General features: G+C 46.9%; 1 protein-coding gene across 1 annotated transcript in view; it reads left to right on the forward strand.

Moving 5' to 3' along the window:
- F13A1 (coagulation factor XIII A chain) overlaps positions 1–21,259 on the forward strand; it is a 140,731-nt gene extending 119,472 nt beyond the window's left edge. The window contains exons 13-15 of the mRNA XM_082638477.1: positions 1,227–1,387; positions 13,183–13,319; positions 19,465–21,259. Of these exons, the coding sequence (XP_082494603.1) occupies positions 1,227–1,387; positions 13,183–13,319; positions 19,465–19,618 (452 nt within the window). The 3' untranslated portion in view covers positions 19,619–21,259. The remainder of the gene's footprint in view (positions 1–1,226; positions 1,388–13,182; positions 13,320–19,464) is intronic.
- Positions 21,260–22,905: the final 1,646 nt, after the last annotated feature.

A 22,905-nucleotide genomic window follows, 5' to 3' on the forward strand; every position in this document is an offset into this window, starting at 1 on the left:
GGTTTTTCAATGTCCCTAAGTGATTGTGGGGTAAAGCCAAGACTGGGTGGTCACAGCACCTACTCATCCATGCGGAGACCTTGAGGTAGACGGTAGGCACGGCCTGATGCACTGTCGTCTGGGAGCCCAAAAGGCAGGAGGCCTCCCTGCGCCCTGGAGTTCACCCCCCAGGGTCGTCCATCCTGGGTCCTGGACGGCCGCTCGTGAGGGAGGGCTAGGACGAACCACCCCCTGCACTTGAAACTATCAACCTTGGGAATTGTTTCCTTCAATAACTTCCACCGGAAGGAGGAATCTTTGGCCAAAGGCAGGGAAGCCATGGTGGGGACGTTCGATTCCATGCAGGGGGATGGAGGCCCCTGGCTCTGCTCAGGCCCGGGCTCGGCCGGCAGGAGAACTGCCCTTTGCCCTTAAGAATCCTGGGTTCTGGGAAATGAGAGTGAGAGAAATTGGGCAGTGCAGCCAAACAGAACCTCACAGCTGCGGTCAGAGCCGCAAGACAGGATTCCCGTCCTCAGCCCGGATGGTGAGCAGAGGGTGGCCAGGACCACGCCCACCCTCCACCTGTCATCCTCACTGGCTCGTCCCCAGCCCCTAAATGCTCACGTGGTCGGTGCCTTGAGATCGCAGAGGTCTTTTAAGTTGCAAATAGCAGAAGGGGTGGGAGAGAGTTGCATGCCTACGGTGAAAACTGGTTTCAACTGCTTCTTTCTCTTAAATAGAAAAATCAAGTCAGATTGGTACAGTACAAGCTGGAGAGAAAGTGTGGAACAAAGGAATCAAGGAAAAGGTTTAGGTCGTTGACAGCTTTGCTCGAGCGTGGCCCGTGGCGCGTGAGATGTTTCTTATCACAGGAGGGCACGCGGCACGGTGGCCGTGGACATCACTGCCCCACATATGTCACCACAGCCACAGCTAAAACCCCTTGGTCCTTGATTTTAAACCTCTTTGTCACGTTGCATTTTACAACAGCAAAAGCACTGTTGGGAAAATTTGACACGTTTTCTCTAGGAAGACTTTACTGAATGTGAAATTTCCAGCACATTCTTTACCCCAGAAGCCGGAGAGCTTCTTGTCCCTGATGGACTCTGTGTTCCACTTGCCCTCACCTGTGTGTGTTCCTGGTGGAGACAGTGCTATCGTGGAAAAGATGGGGCCCTCAGGGAAGAGTGAAGCAGCTCCTACCCCAGGTCCTGACGTCGCCATGTTTCTTTTCCTCCTGCCAGTCAAGAAAGAGGAGGTGCTGATCCAAGCGGGCGAATACATGGGCCAGCTGCTGGAGCAGGCGTTCCTACACTTCTTTGTCACGGCCCGTGTCAATGAGACCAAGGATGTTCTGGCTAAGCAGAAGTCCATTGTGCTGACCGTCCCCAAGGTCATCATCAAGGTCAGTGTTAGCATCTCAGATGAGGGAGAAAGGCAAGTTTGTTAGTGTTTATGAATATGTGTGTGTGTGTGTGTGACAGTGTGTCCTGCTCCAAAAAAAAAAAAAAAAAAGGAATCCTCCTGTTCCTTGAAAGAAGTAAACCACCCTATACACTGACATGCACATATAACACTTTTCTCTCCTCTCCAGATTTAAATATATAGACGTGGCTGCAGATATAAATATAACCTGGGGGTATAAACACGCTTGTGGAGGAAGATAGAGATGTGTAAAGGATACAGATACTTGAAACTCAGTGTCTCCAGAATAAAGTAGGTCAGGCACGGCATCAAAGAGCAGCCGCCTGGATCCCCTCCCAGCTGCGTTTTGGACTGCTGTTGTCCGTGAAGCTATCACTGTATACAGTAGAATGCACAAACCGAAACGTCAGCGCGATGATCATGAGTTGTCATGTGGGTATACACCGGGCAGCCACCAGCCAGATGCAGACACAGAGGATTTGTAACATCCAACAGCCCAGAAATCTGCCTCACGCCTTTGGCAGTCCCTCACGCTCTCCTCCGTCACCAAGACAACCATTGCTCTGACCTCTATCACCGGAGGGCCTTTTTTGCCCGTTTGGCTAATAGTTTTAACGTTGTCTCCCCATTAGCCGCCAGAACTCTCTGTCCAAATGTCTCAAAGGCACTTGGCAGTGGAGAGGTGAGCATGGGTGAAAGGGGAAGGCATCCCCGAGACACCGCCTGCCCTGGGAGCAGAAACCCAGGCCTCTATCAGGGTTCTTGGAGTGTGACATCTCATGTCAGCCTTATCCAGGGCTTGGAGACCTTTCCAAGTGATTGAGTGATTAGCATAGACCTGAAGGTGCATTCCTCTAAAGTGGTGGGTAAATCAAAATTTTAGAGGCACTCATATTTTAAAGCATCTAGAGGTGGGGTGTTGGCAATGAGTGGGCAGGGAGCAGTAGGCCTTGTGTCTCTTCTGAATCGTTCGCTGAGAAACACTTGTAAAGCTAATAATGCTGTGCAGCATTCAAAATGGCAGCCTTCCCTGGGTCCAGTGCCGTGTGGACGGCCCTTGAGGGCTACTGTACGATGAGTCCCACCAGGCCGACATGTAGGGCCCCGGAGGAAGAGAACCCCAGGCCCTCCTTTTCTAGGAAGGCTTGAATCTTCACGCCTCCTCGGTTCTTTCACCCCGGTCACCTGCTACAGGCCCCTCACAGCACCACCTACATAAGAGGCCTTAAGAGACAGCATAAGAGTGAGGGGTGCAGGTCTGCAGGCAGAACAGGGACGAGTGCAGAACAGGGAAGTGGTACTGGGGTCCCTGCAGAGGAGCTGCCTCTCCCCTGAGCATAAGGCGCTGGTGCCGTGACCGGGGCGCCCTGCCCACCCGCCACGTGGCGACTGCCCTCCTGGCGGGCTCTCCTGGGACATGTGCGGTGCCCCGCAGGCCTCTCCCGGAGGCTGCGTGGGGGAGGCCTCCTTTCCCGCTGCTTCAGGAGCTCAGCCTCGGAACCTTTCCCACCAGAGGCAAGGCCCACACGCTCACCTAATTATGAACTGACAGCTTGTCCCTGCGAAGGACTCAGGAGAGAGTTCTCCCCAGCTGGGAAGTGCTCCAACCCCAGCATAAAATAGAACTTAATTGCACCGCTGGTAATAAACTGGATGAATACAGGAAACTGATAACTTTCATCTTTTAGACCTCATTAATTGAAGGTTTATTGACTAGTCATCTTCCGAGTTTACTCAGAGAGCAGTTTAACTCCCCACGGGCAGAGCCCAAATCCCTTCTCCTGTGGCTCAAGTGACCTGGATGGGGAGGGTGTACTTTACAAAGAGTCGTGTGGGTTTTTTGTTTTGTGTTGTGTTGTTTTTCAATTTCCATAAGGGTGTCAAAAAGGCAGTTCTTAGAGGTAATGCATTTAGAGGGTAGGGTCATTTGACTGGGACTCCAGCAGGAGAGAGGTGGCAATTCTGGCCTCCGTTCAGGTCCAGGAGTGCTCAGGAAAGCAGGCAGGCGTATTCTCATAGAAGCGGTCGCTTAACCACTAACCTCATGAACTGTATTAGCCCCAAGGACAGACTGAATCCGAGCCGCAGAAGAGGTGTTCCTGGGTAAAGTCCCTCACACCCTGAAAGTCACCCAGGTGTCCCTGAGCTGTGAGAGGCCCCAATTCCAGAAACCGGCTAATGGACTGGCGGCCAGGATGCTAGTTAGTCTACTGGAGGCGTGGGGTACGGACCGTGGGTATCCAGAGGGCAGGCATCCTGAAAGCGACTGCGGGGAGAGAGGACACAGACAAAAGGAGGAGCGGGGAAGGGAGGAGGGGAGGGGAGGAGAAAAGAAATATACATGGAAACAAATGTTACCCAGGAGACCTCGGGGCGGAAGTCCAATAAACTGCATAAACAGGAGTTGGAGAGGAAGCTAAATGCAGTGAAAGTACAAAAGCACCGTGGCTCAGAGGTCCAGACCACGTGGGACGCATGTCCCCGGGTTCTAAGAAAACGCTAGAACCCTTGGTCCATCTCTTTGAGCCTGGGATCGGCCCACAGCTTACAGAAGCTCCCAAGGTCACTATGATGAAGGCACAGGATGAGAAGGTGTGAGAGACAAGCGTCAGGAAGGCAGGATCCCCCCGACTCCGAGGCAGGAGGGGGGGTGAGACCGGCGCACAGTGCTGACCATGACAGTAGCTGTGAGTACTGAGGTCTATGCTCTTATGCTTCTCCTGCACTCTCTTATGCAATCCTCATTTCCACCCTATGAGGTGGGCAGTATTGTACCCATTTTACAGACGAGAAATCTGAGAGGCCCAGAGAGGGCAGTGCCCTGTAGCATGGGGGTCAAAACACAGGCTCTGGGACCAAACCATCTGAACTCAAAGCCTGTTGCCTCCACACACTAGCTGTGTAACCCTGGACGCATCACTTACTGTCTCTTAGCTCCTGTTCTCTGCGCTGTTTAACAGAGACGATAGCAAGTCTTACTTTATAGAGCTGTTGTGAGTGTGAAACGAAATAATGGGTACCTAATGCCTAGCTCACGGTCAACGCCGAGTACGTGTTGGTTGTTGGTATTGTCCTTGTTACTGCTTACAAGCCACTTGCCTGTGATCACCTGCCTGATAAGGGAGGGAAGGAAGCTTCTAACCCAGATCTTACTGACCTGGAAGCTTGTACAGGTAATGGCTCGGCTACGTTGCTCTCACACTGGAACTTTCACCAGAATAGAAGATGGTGTCTGCACTTACCAAACAGCCTGGTGTTTCCAGGGAGGAGAGATCACAGGAGTTGGAGTGGAGTGGGGTGTCAAGGATTAAGGCTGTAGAGCCATAGATGATCCTTGGTGAGTGGATAACATTCAGCAGGTAGAGATGGATGGAGAGACCACTCCAGATGCTAGGGAAAAAAAAAAAAAAAACATAACCAAGGGCGGTGTGGGGAGCAGCTGGAAGCCGCCGCAGCGGGAGTGCAGGCTGGAAGCAGGTGACTAGTGAAGAGAGACCAAGCAAGGCAGCCTGGGGCCACTTTGAGGTGAGGCTAAAAGGTTTGGATGAGAGCTTCCTAACTGATCTGTGAACAGGGGGGCTTCAGTGGAGATTCTAGAGCATGAATGTAACATCACTGTCAACTCCGACCTCCCAGGAGTCGGAACCTCTTGCCTTTCTCCCCTCTCTTCAAAGCCTTTGCCCAAAGCACTGTCTCCTGGGAGACCCGGCTCAGCCTGGGGGCTGGAGCTGCCTGAGGGCTAGTTTGCAGCTTTTCTTACCCAGCTGCCTTTCTAGAGCAAATAGACACCAACCTGGACCACGATGGGGCCCACCTGTCTGGATCCACATCACCGTCAACCAAAGCAGTTAGGCCAGTGGACACGTCCTTACATCCTAAGGACCCAGTCTTGCACTGCATTCGTCCCTGTGAGCACAGATATGGGAACTGGGTTAAACTGTGCCCCCAGTTGACTATTCCCGGCACCCACCATGCATGAGTCACCGTGTGTGATCCTCATGTGGAAAGCGGCAGGGAGAGACAGTCATTAAACTTTAATGAGCACACATCTCTTTTCCCAGACTATCAAAATATTTTGATGAGAAAAGTATATTTTATTAAAATCAGACATAGAATTTGTCTCTGCCTTCCCACGTGTTGATTGTTGTTAAGAGGCTTTAAGTCAGGAAAAGATTCTTCAGCATTTTGATGTTTAAAGAACGGCTATTTGGGGGAGGGGATGGGGGCAACAGAGGGAATTCAGCTGGTCTGCCAGCTAGAGGCTGGTTTGCAGGAGTCGTGGTGTGTGACATGGGGGCAGCGTGCCGGTGGCTTCCTCCCAGTCTCGGGGAGCAGTGAAGCTTTCACAGTTTTCACGTCCTCACCCAAGTCAACTAGAGCAGGAACACCAGGGTGGGGGGAACCCTTACAGCCCCTTCTGTAGAGAAGCCCCCCAGCACAAGGGCTTGGATGGCTGGACCCTGACATCCCAGGTTCCTAATTCTACCTGGGCTGCTCTGGGCTAATTCTTCAACAACTCAGAAGTAGAATGGGTCCAGTAATATAGCTGACCTTGTTGGGTTGCTGGGAGGGATAATAGAAATAATCCTCATAAAGGGTGTAACACGGTACCTTGATCACAGTAAGTCCGTGATGAAGACCAGCGTCTGTCAGCTTCCGTCACCCAGCGTAGCCACCACCAAGTTTCCTGTCCTCTTTCTCCCTTTCCTTCTTCCTCTCGTCCTCCTTCTTTCTCCTCTCTCTCTCACACACACATCCTCTCTCTCTGGACTTCCCTGTCCCTTTTTGCAAAATAACACACTCATAATACTAGTCCCATTATTAACTGCAATCATATATAAAACACAAAGTTGTTAAGGACTAAATCTGGGCCATTGCTGAGAATGCTTAGCCCCTGCCAGGACCAGTGGCTGCTGGTTAGTGTTCCCTCCCTCCCCGCCCAGTCCTCTCTGTGCCGGGGATTCTGTAGTCAAGCCCCTGAGACTTGCTCAGGGCAGGAGCGGCCCTCTGGCCAAGGCTCACCTGGTGGCATTGAAACCGACCCCTGGGTGTTGAGCATGTGCATTGTTCCCTGTGGGAGCCTCCTGAGAGGGGGGCCGGTCTCGAAGAGCCTGGAGGAGGGATGCTGTGGCGGATGCCTGGGCCCTGCTCCTCCAACATCCCAGTTCATATGTTGTTTTGCTTTTTAACCGGAGGACAGGTTAAAACTGGTGAACCACCTGAGGAATAGCGAGCGTCCCCAAATGCTTGACAGCCACCAGGTACATTGTGAGGCTTAACTGCAGTTTCACTTCCTTCTGTGGGAGCCTAAATATCTGAAACTTTCCATCAAGGCAGAAAATGAAAGCAAAACTCTGTGTTTTAATTATCCCGAACCCCAACCCCTAAACCATTTCTCCTGCCATGTTTCCCACCGAGCATGTTTCTCCCTCCTGGCCTCCCGTGGGTTCTCCGTGACTCTGACACATGTTCCAGTCACCAGGACGCAACCCTGCCGTGTCCACAGCCCTTCAGTGGGAGGCTGGAGCAGGGCACGGGGGGTGGGCTTCTCCACATCTCTTTAGAAAGTGTCCGTGGAGGCTGCCAGCTTCTCTCCTTTGTGCTTCTCGGCTCCGGCATCTGAGAACCCGAATCCACATCACTCCCCACGGGGGAACTTGAGGCTGAGGAAGTCCTCCTGGTCACCCTGGCAGCACTGTCTCCCTTCAGACCTCCATGGCATTTAGAGTCAATAATTGCGATGTTGCAGATGCTCTGCCAGATCACTTCATGTACGATGTCACATTGAATCTTCCCAAGAACCTTGTAAGAAACCGAGGCCCAGAGAGTTCAAGTGATTGGCCCAAGGACACACAGCAGTGGTCCCTGGTCTTCAGACCCTGAGCCCAGCATGCTTTCCCCTCAGCGTCCCCCAACCATGCTCACTGTCTTCGTCCCGGCCACCACAGTGGTGCCTTCAGCACTGCCGTAAGCCATCTGTGGAGAAAATCAAAGTCTGTCTGTGAGGTCCCACCATGAGGCGCTCTGAGCAGGTGAAGTCCACGGACCTGGGGAGGGTCCCAGACAGGGTACCACCAGCCATGGCTTGACATGCTTGGATAGCTGACTCTCCCTCCATCCTCTGTCGGTCCCGGAGGATCAGGCAGTGGGTTACTCCATTGGCCAGGAGAGCACGTCCCAGACTCTCTGTGAGCGAGGCCTCCACTGGAAGAGGAGCATTTCCCCCTCCCTCTCAGCACAGCTATGGAACAACCTGCACTTGAGAATGAAAACAAGAACCACTGGTAACTGGGGCACCTAAAACCCATTCTCCGTGCACTCCTGTTCACACAGAAGCCGAGTAAAACAACAAGAATAACAAATCTGGGCTTCCCTGGTGGCGCAGTGGTTGAGAGTCCGCCTGCCGATGCGGGGGGTGCAGGTTCGTGCCCCGGTCCGGAAGGATCCCACATGCTGCGGAGCGGCTGGGCCCGTGAGCCATGGCCGCTGAGCCTGCGCGTCCAGAGCCTGTGCTCCGTAACGGGAGAGGCCACAACAGTGAGAGGACCGCGTACCGAAAAAAAAAAAAAAAAGAATAACAAATCTCATCTACCTTGTCACATGAGCACAGTGTGCTTGAGCTACTGGCTTTTGTTGTTTAAATGATGTCTCTATCTTTACCCCAAATAGCACATCCTATGATCATCAAGTAATACAGTATATCAAGGCCTCAAGTCTACCTTGTCACATTTTACTCTGGCATAGAAATCTGCTTCTTTCCCCATAAAGTCAAAAAGAAGGAGCTGAGCAGTAATATATATGTTTTCAAATTTAGTGCAGAATTGACTTGTAATCACTGTGCTCAACTGGCAGTTTAGTGATGGCAAAAGGTAACCCTGCAAATGATTCTTCAGTGGATCTCAGGAAATAAAAAAACAACTATTCTCAGCAGAAAAGGTTTCTATTTTTGCCTCTCTGCTGTCAGAGATGACAGTGTATGTAGTGCTTAAAGATAAAGGCTTTGGAGTCAGAAAGACCTAGATTCATATCTGGGTCCTGCCAACTTACTGGCTCTGTAACTTGGGGATTTTGTTTGTCTTCTAAGCTTTAGTTTCACATCAATAGAATGGGGATAATGTTAATGTCCACTGCCAAGTCCATAGAAGATCAAACAAGATAATGTAAGATAACAAGATAATGAGCAGGATGCCTAAGTAAACACTAAAAGTAATGTGAGTCGCTATTATTGTTGTTACTTATCAGAGTCAGCACAGCAGGTGGTTAAGCAGTGACTCTGGCACCAGGCTGTCTGCATCCAAGTCTCGCTTCCCCTACTTGCTGTGTGAACTTGAACAGGTCACTTAACTTCTTTGTGCCTCACTTTCCTCATCTGTAAAATGAATTCTCATAGCGTCTACCTCATAGGGTCATGAGGATTAAATGAGTTAATATAAGTAAATCACTTAGCAGCATCGTCCAGCAGAACTTTCTATAATGACGGGAATACCCTAAATCTGAACCTTCCAATATAATACCCACTAGACACGTGTAGATGCTGAGCACTTGAACTGTGGCTAGTACAACTAAGGAACTGAACTTTTATTTAATTTCATTTTAATTCAGTTAAATTTAAATAGCCCCTTGTGGCTGGTGGCTACCACATTGGACGGTGCAGACTTAGAACATTGCCTGACTGTCGTAAAACCTGACCGTCGTAAAAAAAAAATGTGCATTATTTAGTCAAGGCTAACCTAAGTGGGCTAGTGAGAAGCAACAGTGATGCCGGTGCTGGTGAAGTGGTTTACAAACAAGCAACTGCTTATTACCAGCAGTGACCGTAGGGTGGGGAGGAGGGGAAAAATCATTTTCCACTAATTCACAGAATCCATGATTGACAACACTTGAAGTAAGGGCTGTGAGGTGAACTAATAAATCATGTGAATTACATTGACAACTAGGTTCATTCTTTCTCACACTTTTTCCTTCATTTCAGTTTTGATTTTGAATACAGTTATTATGTATATTATAAAGCATATACCCCATGGAAGAGAGCTTCTGATTTCCTAAAAGTAATTTCCTCCCAAATGTGTGTGTGTGTGTGTGTGTGTGTTAGTAACTTTCTTGTTTATCAAAGAAACAGAATACTGATCATTATGAAGCAGCATAAAAGACAAGAACTCAGTATGTCAATATTGGTAAAAGGTGTCTAACTTGAAAAAGCGTCATATTTTATGTCGGTATAAAAAAACAGAAATATTTTAAATGGAATATTGAAAAAAATCAAGATGCAAAAGTATTTGATGTCACTGAGTATGACATATGCTGCATCCTTTCCTCTGGTCCAGGTAATGGCTGGTCTTCTCTATAGTGAACACACACTGCGAATTGCACACCACTTAAATCAACACATAATATGAAAATACTATGTATAATGCTCCATTTTCCTTGAAAGTGGGAGGAAATACCTCCACTTAAATTGCCTAAGCAGAAGACAGTGATGCTGGGTGTTGGGCAGGCTTTATATTTGGTTTGGTTCGCGTTTCTAAGTTTCGCTATTATCTCAGCAGTCAGGTTAAAGACGTTTAAATCCGGGTGCAGGAGACCAGTGTCAGAAAAGGGACACGAGTCTTCGTTAATGGCAAAAGAAACACTCTACGACCTGAGAAGGGCCCCCTCCTTCAGGCTCCAGTATCAGGGAAGGCTGAGAAGTATTTATATACCCGTGCCAGCAGCTAATACCAGAGGTCATATCTGGAAGCAAACTGATTAGGCATGACACGTGAAATTACCTGAGAAGGCTTCATCTTCTAAATATATTCAGATCTAAAGCCTATCTCTGAAGGCCCAAACCCTGGGCCAGCCTTTCAAATACTAAATTCTCCTTATCTCTGCCATCTGTCACCTGGAAGGGTCCGCTTTGCTTTCCACAGCAGAAGAATCTTCCTGTAGAGGTAGCCTGCCAGTATGTAAAGGATCCTTAACTTGGAGCCCATCAGCCCCTTGAGGGCCATGGATAGACATCCTGGGTCTGTAGTGAACCCCCTAAAACTACCTACAAAGTGTATGTATCTTGTATTTGTCACTGTGTTTGTCCATGGGAGGAAGGATCAGTAGCTATTATCAGATTTTTAAGAGGTTGTCCCCGTAATCTCAATAGCATACCACGAAGAAAACAGATGACTCCAAAATATTTTCCCCCAAAATCAAAGTGATCATAGCAAACACTTTCACCAATAGTGTCTCTAAAGCAGTCCCACTTTCTCCAATTTAGACAGTTTTTGTAAATGTTATCTTTATCTTGTATTTTTAGAAACCAAAAAGTGTTCTGAAATTTTTTTCAACTTAGGAAAAATATGTTGGATGCACTTGAGAATTAAACCAAAGATTCTATGTAAAGTATTCTAATAATGCACTTTTATACAGTCATCCCTCGGTATCCATGAGGATTGGTTCCAGGACCCCTGCAGATACCAAAACCCATATCCACAGGTTGAGCATCCACAAATTCAACCAAATTTACATTCTGTTGTGCATGCCAGGTTGAGGACCACTGAGACACATTGCTTGGCATACAATCCATGCTTTGTAGGTGACACCTGCAGTTGTCACCACCATAATCAGTGTCTGCTCCACCCCGACTCCTCTTTCCAGCTCTCCACCCATCCCACCTTAGCGGGTGGAGATTTGAATGTAATGACCATGGAGAATTGGTTGCAATTTTCATTTTTCTTATAGATTTTTTAAAATCCCATAGACATAAATTTAGTCATCAACATGTCTTAAAGAGTAAAGCCACTATTTACAATGGCCAGGACATGGAAGCAACCTAAGTGTCCATCAACAGATGAATGGATAAAGAAGATGTGGCACATACATACAATGGAATATTACTCAGCCATAAAAAGAAACGAAGCTGAGTTATTTGCAGTGAGGTGGATGGACCTAGATACTGTTATACAGAGTGAAGTAAGTCAGGAAGAGAAAAACAAATACCGTATGCTAATGCATATATACAGAATCTAAAAAAAAAAAAGGTTCTGAAGAACCTAGGGGCAGGACAGGAATAAAGACACAGACGTAGAGAATGGACTTGAGGACACGGGGAGGGGGAAGGGCAAGCTGGGATGAAGTGGAAGAGTGGCATGGACATATATACACTACCAAATGTAAAATACATAGCTAGTGGGAAGCAGCCGCATAGCACAGGGAGGTTATCTAGGTGCTTTGTGACCACCTAGAGGAGTGGGATAGGGAGGGTGGGAAGGAGATGTAAGAGGGAGCAGATATGGGGATATATGTATATGTATAACAGATTCACCTTGTGATAAAGCAGAAACTAACACACCATTGTAAAGCAATTATACTCCAATAAAGATGTTAAAAAAAAAAGAGTAAAGCCATAATGTTCTAATTCTTAACGCTAGAGCCAATGAGCAAGAATCTTCTTCTCTGGGCAATGTCCTTCCTCTTTCCCTCTATTCGTGAGAAAGGCTCATTTCCACATGATTTTTCCTGTGTTATAGACCGCTTAAAAAATAAGGCAGTATAGTGCCTGGGTTGATGTATAGAAAACTCAAACAACCAATAAATTTCATTTTTAAGCAGTCAACCTAATATAACAAATATCTACTGGACACCAGCTAGATACTGGAGTTGAAAGTGGGCTAAAATAAGGTGAATAGAGCAAACTACCCCAAGTATTGCTAATCCAAAAAAGTATGAGCTATAACGTATTGAAACTTTGTCAAGGCGCCATGCGTTGTGTTAGCTGCTTTATATGTATTAACTCAACCTACTCCTTTCCTATGATGGAAGAACTATTGTTATTATCTTGTTCCCAAGTTATTTAGAGCTTATACACACCCAACCATTTGGCATACAAAGCCCCTAAATGAACAAACAAGTACTATAGCTCCCTGGTCATTTTCCAGCACATCGTGTTGGTGTTAGGAAAGCTTATAGTCCCAAGTGTGTGGTACATCGTGAACACAGCATAAGAACTAATAATAAAAGCAACGATAATAATAGCATTCTACATAGACTACCCCATAGGAACGTCAGTCCTGTTACAGAGACAAGAAAACTGAGTCTCACAAAGGTTGGAAAGTCACCCAAGTCCCCACTGCTAGTAAGCGTTGGAGGTGTCCTTGAACTCTGGCCACTTTGCCAAATACCCAATACTTCTGAGACTTGTGATGGATAAACTCACCACAAAAAGTCTTACAGCCTCCTGGACACAGATGCTGTGGCTGCAGAGGGAAAGTCCCTTTTGCCTATTTTAGTGTCCAGATTCCTCTCCTTCAAGTTCAACGGTGAGGCCTCCCTCCTCGGACCTATTTCTTTGTAGAGTGCCTCCAAGTAAGAAGGCGCAGGCCCCATGGAGTGTTTTCTTCCTCTTGAACTCAGGGATCCCTCCTGTCCTGGCAGGAAACTTGAACCCCTTCCAGGAGCAGAGTTCGCCTGGCTGCCCTCACCACGGAAAGCCGTTGCTACACCAGATGCACTTCCATCTCCTGCTGAAAACAACAGCTGGGGGCCACGGCTGTTCACCTGAATTCTAATTAGGGTGGTTTTTATAATGGGGAAACGAGTGCGATTCTAATTAGTAATTGTCCCATCTTTTTCTCGATAGGTATCCCCCAGTCAAAGCGATAGCCTCGTCGCACTGGTTCCCTTGCCAAAAAATGGCCGTGCTGTAACACAGAAGAAAAAGTAAAGAGGGTTAAAATACAGGGGAGCATAAAGAGGATTTATGTGCTGCTAAGGAGCTTCTCTCTCTCCCAATTCACTTCTTAGGTCCATGGCGCTCAGGTAGTAGGTTCTGACATGCTTGTGATCGTTGAGTTCACCAATCCTTTAAAAGAAACTCTGAAAAATATTTGGATTTACCTGGATGGCCCTGGAGTGACGAAACCCAAAAGGAAGATGTTCCAGTGAGTGCTGGGAAAGTGGGGAGGTGAGGTGGGGTTGTAGGAAGTTCTGTCTCTCTCCATGTTTTCCAAACTCACATCCAATCCCCAGCGAACATGTCTGAGAAGCTGCTACCTCCAAAAGCACAGTGTTGCTTTGACCAGCGCTTCCATCTTTCAATCCTTAAAACCACCTCAGTGGGGTGGGCACTATAATTAGCTCCCTTTAGTGGTGGAGGAATTTGAGGCTTTGAGAGGTTGACTGGTTTGTCCCAAGTTGTGCATTTTATAGAAGGAAGCCAACATCCAGACGTGGCTGGCTGATTGCAGATCCCAAAGTTCAAGAATTTTGCCATACTTGTTCCTCGTGTACTCATTCTTCTCGTGTTTACGGAGGTATCACGCTGAAAGATGTCCCTTTTCATGAGTCCTTTCTTTCCAACCCCACCTCCAAGATCTTACCAACCCACTCTCTAGAACTGTTGCTTTAAGTAGAACAAAGGTGAGCCTAGAGAGTTCTAGACTTGGTTCCCTATTCAAGGGACCAACGACCACCCTGCGCTCTGTAGTAACACGAATGAGGCTCTGCTTCTTCCACACCTCACGCCATTAGATTGTGCCCTACAGTTCTCAGCTTCTGTGACTTCTACTGACAAAGAGTGTCACCCAACAAGACAGCTCATTCTGTATTCAGATACTTCTGGTCGTTAGAAAACAATTCCACCTTTCAATCCACTGATGATCCTAACCCCGTCATCTGGACCTGTATACAGAGTAAGGCACATTTGTCTTCCATCTAATGGCTTGCAAATGTTTGCAAGAAGCTGTCCAGTCTTCCTTGCGTCTTTTCTGTTCCTACACTGACTTCATTCCCCTCATCGCTAACGTGGTTTCGGCTCCCGCCCTTGGCCACATCCTCCAACTTGTCAGTACTCCTCTTAAAGTGTGACACCCAGAATGCATCCCAATCTTTGAGGTTTATTACTTTCATTTCTATCGCAAAGAAGTCCCTGTCAGCATCAATCAATCTAGCATATTTCCTGTGGGGTGACCTTCTAAGGTATAAAAAAGGAGGTGCAGGGATTTGGAAACTGCCTTATGACCCAGATATGTTAGGAATTTCCCCAGTGCCCTTTATGGGAGCTACCCTGCTCGGAGTCTGTGAGACAAATGCAAGACCTCTCACCCTTTCTGAAGCACCTTTAAAGACAATGTGTGCACTAGAGGTTCGCTGCATTTCTTTGAAATTACAGTGCTCACAGCTTCTGCATCCCATCATTTAAGAGGTACCTGATGCTGGAGGATGCAATAGACAACAGAGAAAATAATTTGAGTGCTTTTTTTAAAAATGCAAGCACAAAACATAACAACCTTCCTGTGCTAATAGGAAAGCTGCAAGAAAAAAAAATTAAATTAGAAATCCACCCCAGCTAGAGGGAGAGGTCAGTAGAGCTAGCCCTGCTTTCATCAGAAACGACAATCTCACTCACCCATTCTCACACCTTCCCACTCAAATCAGATGCAAGAATCATTCAGGTAAAGTGAAACACATTTCTTCTTTAAAACAGCCCCCTGCTGTAGCCAATTTTTCCTTCTCCAACAAGCCTCATCTGAGGGTGCCAGAGCCTCCTGCCACCTTGACACCTTGGCTGTGCAAGAATTCCACCTTGATCCCAAACCAATGCAAGGGAGGAGATAATCTGTGTATTAGAAGAAAGATGAATCCTAGCACAGTGCAATGACCCACCACTTAGGAGACACAGGGCTCAAAGGGGGTTGAGTGTCCAGGTGCATTTCTTACTGTTAATATCTGACATTGGGGTAGGGCAAAGGGGAGTGAACTGGGGAAATGATGGAAGAGGCCAGTCCCTACACGGTGGACACAAAGCAAATGTCCCGTCCGCAGTCTGCCGTTGGCTCTATCAGTAATCACCTTCAATGCACAGGTCTATGGCAGATCAGTAACAGACAGAGAGCCAGGTCCTCAATCTCTTATGGGGATCCAGATCCAGAGGGTGGATCTCTCCAAAGCAAGGGAAGCTTTATTTCTCAGAGACTGTCAAAAATTGGAAATAACTTGACATAGAAAATACTTATGACCTAGGGTGGGCTTGGGACTTCGGAGAGACCACTGGTTTCTCTGTTTCCTCCTGATTTCTCCTCACACCTTCACAGCCCAGACCTGAGCCAGCCAGCACCCACAACCATCTTTTCGGATGGTTGAAACACTGCAGTGTACCCTATACTGCCAAGACCTGATCAAAGAGCGGCAGATCAATGTAACAACTTGGACCCTTAAGAAGTGCAATTCTGTAGAACCAGAACCCTTCACAAGACTGTATTCCTTTCTCAGATCTACGCCTTGAATAGTCAAGAGAGTCTCCAGGGCCTCCCTGGTGGCGCAGTGGTTGAGAGTCCGCCTGCCGATGCAGGGGATGCGGGTTCGTGCCCCGGTCTGGGAGGATCCCATGTGCCGTGGAGCGGCTGGGCCCGTGGGCCATGGCCGCTGGGCCTGCGCGTCCGGAGCCTGTGCTCCGCAACGGGAGAGGCCACAGCAGTGAGAGGCCCGCATACCGCAAAAAAAAAAAAAAAAAAAAAAAAAAAAAAAAAAAGAGAGTCTCCACCCCACCTGCCCACCCAAGGGCCCTAGGCCTTAGGGAGTCTGGAGCTCCAAGCAGAGGGTCTGGAAGGCAGGAGCTAGCGAGCAGGGAATTGAGCGAGGAATAGGTGGTGCCATGTCCATTCCTCAGTCAGGACATAGTCAACTCCACTCCAAAATGATTTACCTTCCTGCTCTCCCCCCGACCTCCCCACACCTTCCTCAGATGCGCGGAGGTGCTGCTCCCACAGACCAGCAGCTGTCCGGCTTCTGCACTTGCTACTTCTGCAACATCAAATAATTCATCTTCCAGATTCATTTTTCTCTTTAAAAAATGATGAGGTTCCGTAAGTTATTTTAAGAGAAAAGTTCTCCGACTTTGTGATTTTGTTTTAAATTTTGAGGCTTTCAAGTAGGACAGAGGGCTAGACACGTGGAGGACAAACCATAGATACTTGCAGTTTATTGTGGTAATAATCCCCTACGCCTGCTCGTGCTCAAGATGATAAATGGCCGGCGTATCTTCATTGCTCAGCGTGTTACTGAGAATCATTTATCACAACATCTATCCCTGGGAATATAGGATTATTCCAGTATTACTCCACTTTTTTTTGAATTTTATTTATTTATTTTTTATACTCCCCTTAGCAAGATGGGGACATGATTTTTTTCTTTCTTTGTGCATGCATTTTTCTGTAGATAAATGCATACTTAGGCATGCATGTGTCTCTTCACGTATGAGTATCTTCAGTGATGCTCATGAGTGGGCATAGATACATGGATGAATATCATTACGAGGACGCGTTTATGAGTTAGACCAAATAATGAAGTAAAGCTCAGGGCTTACAGTTTCTGTTTGAGGGAGTTGCCTGCACTCCAGGCCTCAGGCCATATCCTTAAGCGGGACAACTCTTTTGCAAAATGTTCTGGATGGATCACTTGGGGAAACCAGGGAAGAAAGAATGAATGGATCAGGGTAAAAACAGCACAGCTACTGAGAAATAAATATCTAAAAACCTATATTCATATTGAAAAGATTATTTAAGTTAAGGGTAGAGAATTGTTTCCCTGCATACAAGCCAGAAGAACCTTCCTAAATTATGTTGCAGGGAGTTAAGGCAGAAAATGATGACCACAAAGGTGATGGTGATAATAATAATAATAATAGCAAAGCAGCAGCAGCAACATATGTCTAATATGTGGTATTTAACCACATCTTGCCACGGTTCTAAGCGCAGCACAAATACTAACTCACCCACCCTCTCCACACCCTTTTCAATATTTCATAGTGTCCTTCTACAGGTGAGGAAACCCACAGTGAGCTCAGCGTTTTTCAAACCTTGAATCATAAAAGTAATTTACTGAGTTGGAAAAATGCTCCTATATGTAGGCTCTGGGTGTGCACTTGTCACATAATTTGGCTTTTCTATAACTCAATAAGGTAATTTATATAGCCTCATTTCTAAAGAACAAAAATTAAGAACTAATGACAAATTAATTGAGACATTGAGACTCTCAGAACCAGTGCCTGGAGCAGCCCTAGAGAGAGGAGTCCCCTAGCCTTAGAGGCATTTCCCGATTCACTGGCCACAGATACAAGGGTAAAGGGATTTCTTATTTAGCAGCTAGATTTCTAAGATTTGGAGCCTTTCCCCTTTTCATCCCAGAGGATGTATACATGCAGCCAGATAAAATACATATTGTTTTAGTGATCTTTGTGGATATCATGGGATTCTAACTTTATGTACACTAGGTCAAGCACGGGTGGATGGCCCCATATTTCTCCTTCGCTTTGGCTCTGTCTAAAGTGATGCTGTATGGCCCTGACCTCCAAGGGCAAATGGGGGCTCTTGTAGCTGAGGCCTTTGAACCACTCTAGACTCACCGACAGTCCCCTTCTGTGCCACCCTCCACCACCACTCCAGTTCAAAGCCACAGTGTTCCCGTCAGCTCCTTTAGTTCCCAGGCCACCCCGTGGAGCTTGTAGGAAGTGCCCTCCCATCCCCTGGGCCCTCGCTCAGGGGTCTAAGGATCTACCCACCAAATTCCTCTGCACAACACATTCTTCATTTCTGAGCACCCTCTTTGTGTCCCCAGTGTGTGTGTCTCTGTTCTTCCAGGGTCTGGGCCATCAGGGTCTGTGACTGTGGAAGATTCCACAGGCTCCTTAGGACCTCAGAGTCCTCGTCTGTAAAATGGGACAGTCAGATGAAGTGATTTCTAAGTCCTTTCCAACTCTGACATGCTGTGCCCCAATAACCCCATAAAAAGAGTCTGGTCCCTTTTCTCTCTTTTTAAGACATGCATGGTGGTCTCCATTCAAATCCCTGATGCTTTCCCAGAAAAGTGCAGGCCAAGGGTTATACGCAAAGCTGCCCAGCGCATGCCTGGCCTGAGTCAGAGAGCGGAGACCAGGAATCCTCCAATAACAAGACCTGCAGGAAGCTCTCAATACTGAACAAAAGGACATCTGTCTCGTTTGAGAAATCAGACATAAGAAAAAGCAAGCACAGTGGTCGGAAAAGGCATTTCATTGGAGGATACAGGATGAAATATAGTTTAGAGAAGTAGGAAGATCATGTGCTTTAGAAACAGATGAACTTGGGTCCAAATCTTGCCTTTGCCCATTAACACCTGTGTGACCATGGAAACGTCACCTCCCGTGTTTAATCCCTTCATTTTTCTTAACTAGAAAATTTGTCGAATAGTGTCCACCTCAGGGGACTATCATACATATAAAACCTGCATGTAATCTCCTCCTGAGCTTATATCACATCGGGGGGGGGGTATATGTGAAATACTCCAGAGAAGCCTAAATTCCCCACCCTGATTGACTTCGTCATCCATTGGGCTGGGCTTGGCCATGATGCTTAGGAAGACCTCAGAGCATGGCCGCAGGGGATGAGGAAAAGCAGGACCATTGAAGGCCCCAGCATCAGGATGGATTAGGGGATCAGCAACAAATGCGTAGCAGCAAGGTATGTGGGCAAGGGACCAAAATCAATTGGTTGAAACAGGATTATGAATTACAGAGCAGGCTGGGTGATGTTCCAGATCCTGGGCCTGGGAACAGGTCTATCCCAAGGGGGTTGACCAGAACCAATTAGAGCGTCAGGACCTCAGTAAAGGCAGCTGGGGGTTCAGAGAGAAGTCTGATCCCAGGAGGGCACTTTAGCCCGCAAATGAACTGAGGGAGATCAGTCATGTCCTCAAGGCTACTGTGGAAGCCTGGGGATAAGCTGAAGTTCAGCTGACTCACGGCTGGCCGGGTGCTCAGCTCAGCTCCACCACACACTGCATGGACCACGTCCACCAGAAGGCCAGCTGATGCATCCGTGTGGAAGGAACCAGGACCCACGGGGCTGTCTCTGGCTGAGCCTCATCTAGGGGCCTCATTCGGGTGGTCACTGGAAATCAGCCACCCTGACCCTTCCGTCTTCCAACCACCATCAACCAAAAGAAAGAGAGCCTGTGACTCAGGCAGGGGCCTCGCTGCTTCCTGGTCAAGGTGGGAAACTGGATCTGCCTCTCTGGAGCATAAAACCTTTCCTGTCTCTTCCATCCTTTCAGGGAAATCCGGCCCAACTCCACCGTGAAATGGGAGGAGGTGTGTCGGCCTTGGGTTTCTGGCCCTCGGAAGCTGATGGCCAGCTTGACCAGTGACCACTTGAGACACGTGTACGGCGAGCTGGACTTGCAGATTCAGAGACGACCGTCTATGTAGATGCACAGGGGCCTGAGATGGGCCCGAGCACTTGGCCTCTTGTAGTCTTGGCTAAGGAAATTCTAATGCAAAAATAGTCAGCTCTTGCTTTAACTTAGCTGTGAAGACCCGGACAGGACTGGATACAGCCCCAGAATGGTGATGCCACGTATTTTGAAGACACACTTTTCAGTGTGGTTATTCAATGTGGAAGTTAGTTTTTAATCGCTCCACCTTCCAAAGGATTCTGAGCATTAGCTTTAATTAAGCCCTAATTAAGCTCTCATAGGTCATAAGAGTAAAAGTTATCATTTCTCATCTCAGATGGCTGCAGCTCCAAGTATCGGAGGACTTCCCTTAGAAAGGGGATTTGCTCAATACCTGGCCTCATGTAAAACAGGGCTGCTCATCCCCCGCTCAGCCTTTTCAGGGTAATGTACTCCCCAAACAGGAGGCCAGCACATGATTTGGGCCCTAGAATTCTATTCCCCTTTCTTGGAATCAGTTTTATCCTCTGTGTCAGAATATTTTTCCCCGGAATTGAGTGCAGCATCATTTTTCTTCTTGGCAAAGCCAGGGAAAGGTCTTTCATCTTGCACCTGCAAGCAAAGCTACTGCCTGCCAAATTTCACAGATTTACCTTGGAGAAGATGTGGCCCCATATTAACAAATTGCATTTGTGGAAAACTTAATCACCTAAGGGGAGATAAGAAAGCAGGTGCAATACTCAGATCTATTAAATAATGTAGTTTTATAGTGCCTTTTATAGGAGTTGTCACGCTGTGGCCTGATCAGCAGGAAACATTAGCCCTAACTTTAACCCTTTGGGGGCTGTAGTACTAGAAAGTAACGAGGCCGACTTGGGACAAGTAAGGATGAGGAATTAGTCTCTTTAATTAGTAGTTATACTTCACCTGTCTCTCTGAAAGCATCTCCTTTGCACAATGACACAGGTCCAGATACAGTTTTAGAGATGGAATAAACCCAACAAGTCGGAGAAGCTGGCGGATTTAGTGACCAGACATGTGGAAGGATGAGCACCCACTCATTCTCTTGTCCTTCATGTCACCCGTGTTGAGACCTCAGCTCGGCACACAGGTGCTACAAGGTAATATGGACTCCACCCTGCAAACTGCCAGCACTACCACACACCCAATGACAGAGGACGCTGACATCATTTATATTAGGCTCCAAGGTTCCAACAGATAAGGCTATCTGATATTTATTTGCAAGGCTGATTTATTGTCAAAATTACCCATTGATATGCCTAGAATGTGATTTAAGTCAGTAGACTGTGTTTCTTAGCAAAAAAAGAAAAAAAAAGAAAAGAAAAGAAAGATAGAAAAGAAAATAAAAGATGAACAGTGAGAAGGAAGCTGGGGAAACGTCCCAGTGAAATTCTCTGGTCTCTACAAGCACATTTCTAAGCCTTTGAGACTGTTCCTGAACCTTCAGCACCAGGAATCCATGAGGGTCAGCTGGTCCCCTTTACAGGTACATCATACCTAACTGTACTAAGTAATCTTCCAGCATTTGCCAAGCCTTCCCATACTCAATTCTAAACTGAAATGCATTTAGCTGGACTGTTCAACTGGCTTAATATAGTATATTCTTATTAACTAGAATGTAATCAAAGCTTAAAATAAAGTTAATCTGATTGTATTTGCATCTGCACAGAAGTGAACACTTTTGCTTTTCAATACAACATGTTACTAACCACAGCTGCTCAAGAAACCACCCTTCTTTAGCAGTAGATAACCCACCCTGGATAGTGAAACAAGCATCTCTCCTTTAGAGAAAAGGACTTGAATGGGTAATGATGTTACAGTTAGCTTTCCTCACTGCTCTATCTACATTTCAATAACCTCATGCACCAAAGGAGCAAGTTTGGTTCAAAAATCAGTTTCCAGAAACTGCAAAATCTCTGTAGATACATTTTCATGAATAATCCCATGAATCATTATGGTGACTCAGTGGACAAGCCAGCAGGAATACCTATCATAACGGACACACTTTGTGGTCTTAGACCAGAGATGGGAAATATATGACAGATATGTATCGGAGGTCCTATATTCATGGCAGACATCACTGAAAAATTGCATCTTAGACAGGGCCTCAGGATCCTTCTGCACACAGTACTCCAAGCAGCTATTACCAACTGATAAGGAGTTGGCACTCGAAATAAAACCTGTTCGCCATACCTACCTTAGAGCCAGCCCATCCCCTTTGACAACTGGGACTCTACACTGTGTAATAATGCTGTGGCTCTAAAAATCATATTTTAGCACTGGTAACAAGCAGTGTATCTCAGATAGCAGCAGAGACTCTAAAGTCTAGTTTTTGCCTGTTATAGTCCTCTATTCTTTTTTTTTTTTTTGCGGTACACGGGCCTCTCACTGTTGTGGCCTCTCCTGTTGCGGAGCACAGGCTCCGGACGCGCAGGCTCAGCAGCCATGGCTCACGGGCCCAGCCACTCCATGGCATGTGGGATCTTCCCGGACCGGGGTATGAACCCGTGTCCCCTGCATCGACAGGCAGACTCTCAACCACTGTGCCACCAGGGAAGCCCAGTCCTCTATTCTTTGAATGAATCCTTATTGGTGTTTATAGCTTCGATGACTAAAGAGGGGTAACAATACTTTTATTTTCACAAGGTTCTTCTGGGAGTATACCAAGCAAGCCTTAACAACAACACATGCAAAGCTGTAGATAGATAGATAGATACATAGATAGATAAAGAGAGAGATGGTTGAGTGAGAAATGAGAGAGATTGTATGAATATGATTGTGTTTCAAATAATTTTACTGTATCAACCCTTTAAAAGAGTAAATATTATTATTTCCAACCTGTTGATGAAGATGCTAAAAAGGCCTAGGAAGCCATGCATGGAGGCAAATCAAGCTGGGGTGGGAGCAGGCAGTGAAATCAACCTCTGCTTTACTGTACACTCTTTAAATCTCATTTTATCTCCTGGAGTTTTAAGAATACTGAATTAAAACCAACTCAATAGTCTTTGAAGAGTTGCAGTATAATAACAAATAAAACATGCACACATTTGTAACAGGAATATGGGGTGAAACGGAGTTTGTGCTATAGACTCATTGGCCATCAAAAGTCACAAAGTCCAGGTGTAAATTTATCATTGAGGAACATGCTTCCAGTGTTATTTTAAAATAGTCCCACCCAACCATCCATTTATTCATCTTTTCTACCTCCAGCCATCCTCCCACCATCCAGCCTGCCAGCATTCCAACCACCTGTCCATCCTCTATTCCAACCATCCAGTCAACCATCCATCACACATTAAT

The sequence above is a fragment of the Mesoplodon mirus genome, assembly GCF_964341445.2.
Source record: "Mesoplodon mirus genome assembly, chromosome: 12".
Lineage (NCBI taxonomy): Eukaryota > Metazoa > Chordata > Mammalia > Artiodactyla > Ziphiidae > Mesoplodon > Mesoplodon mirus.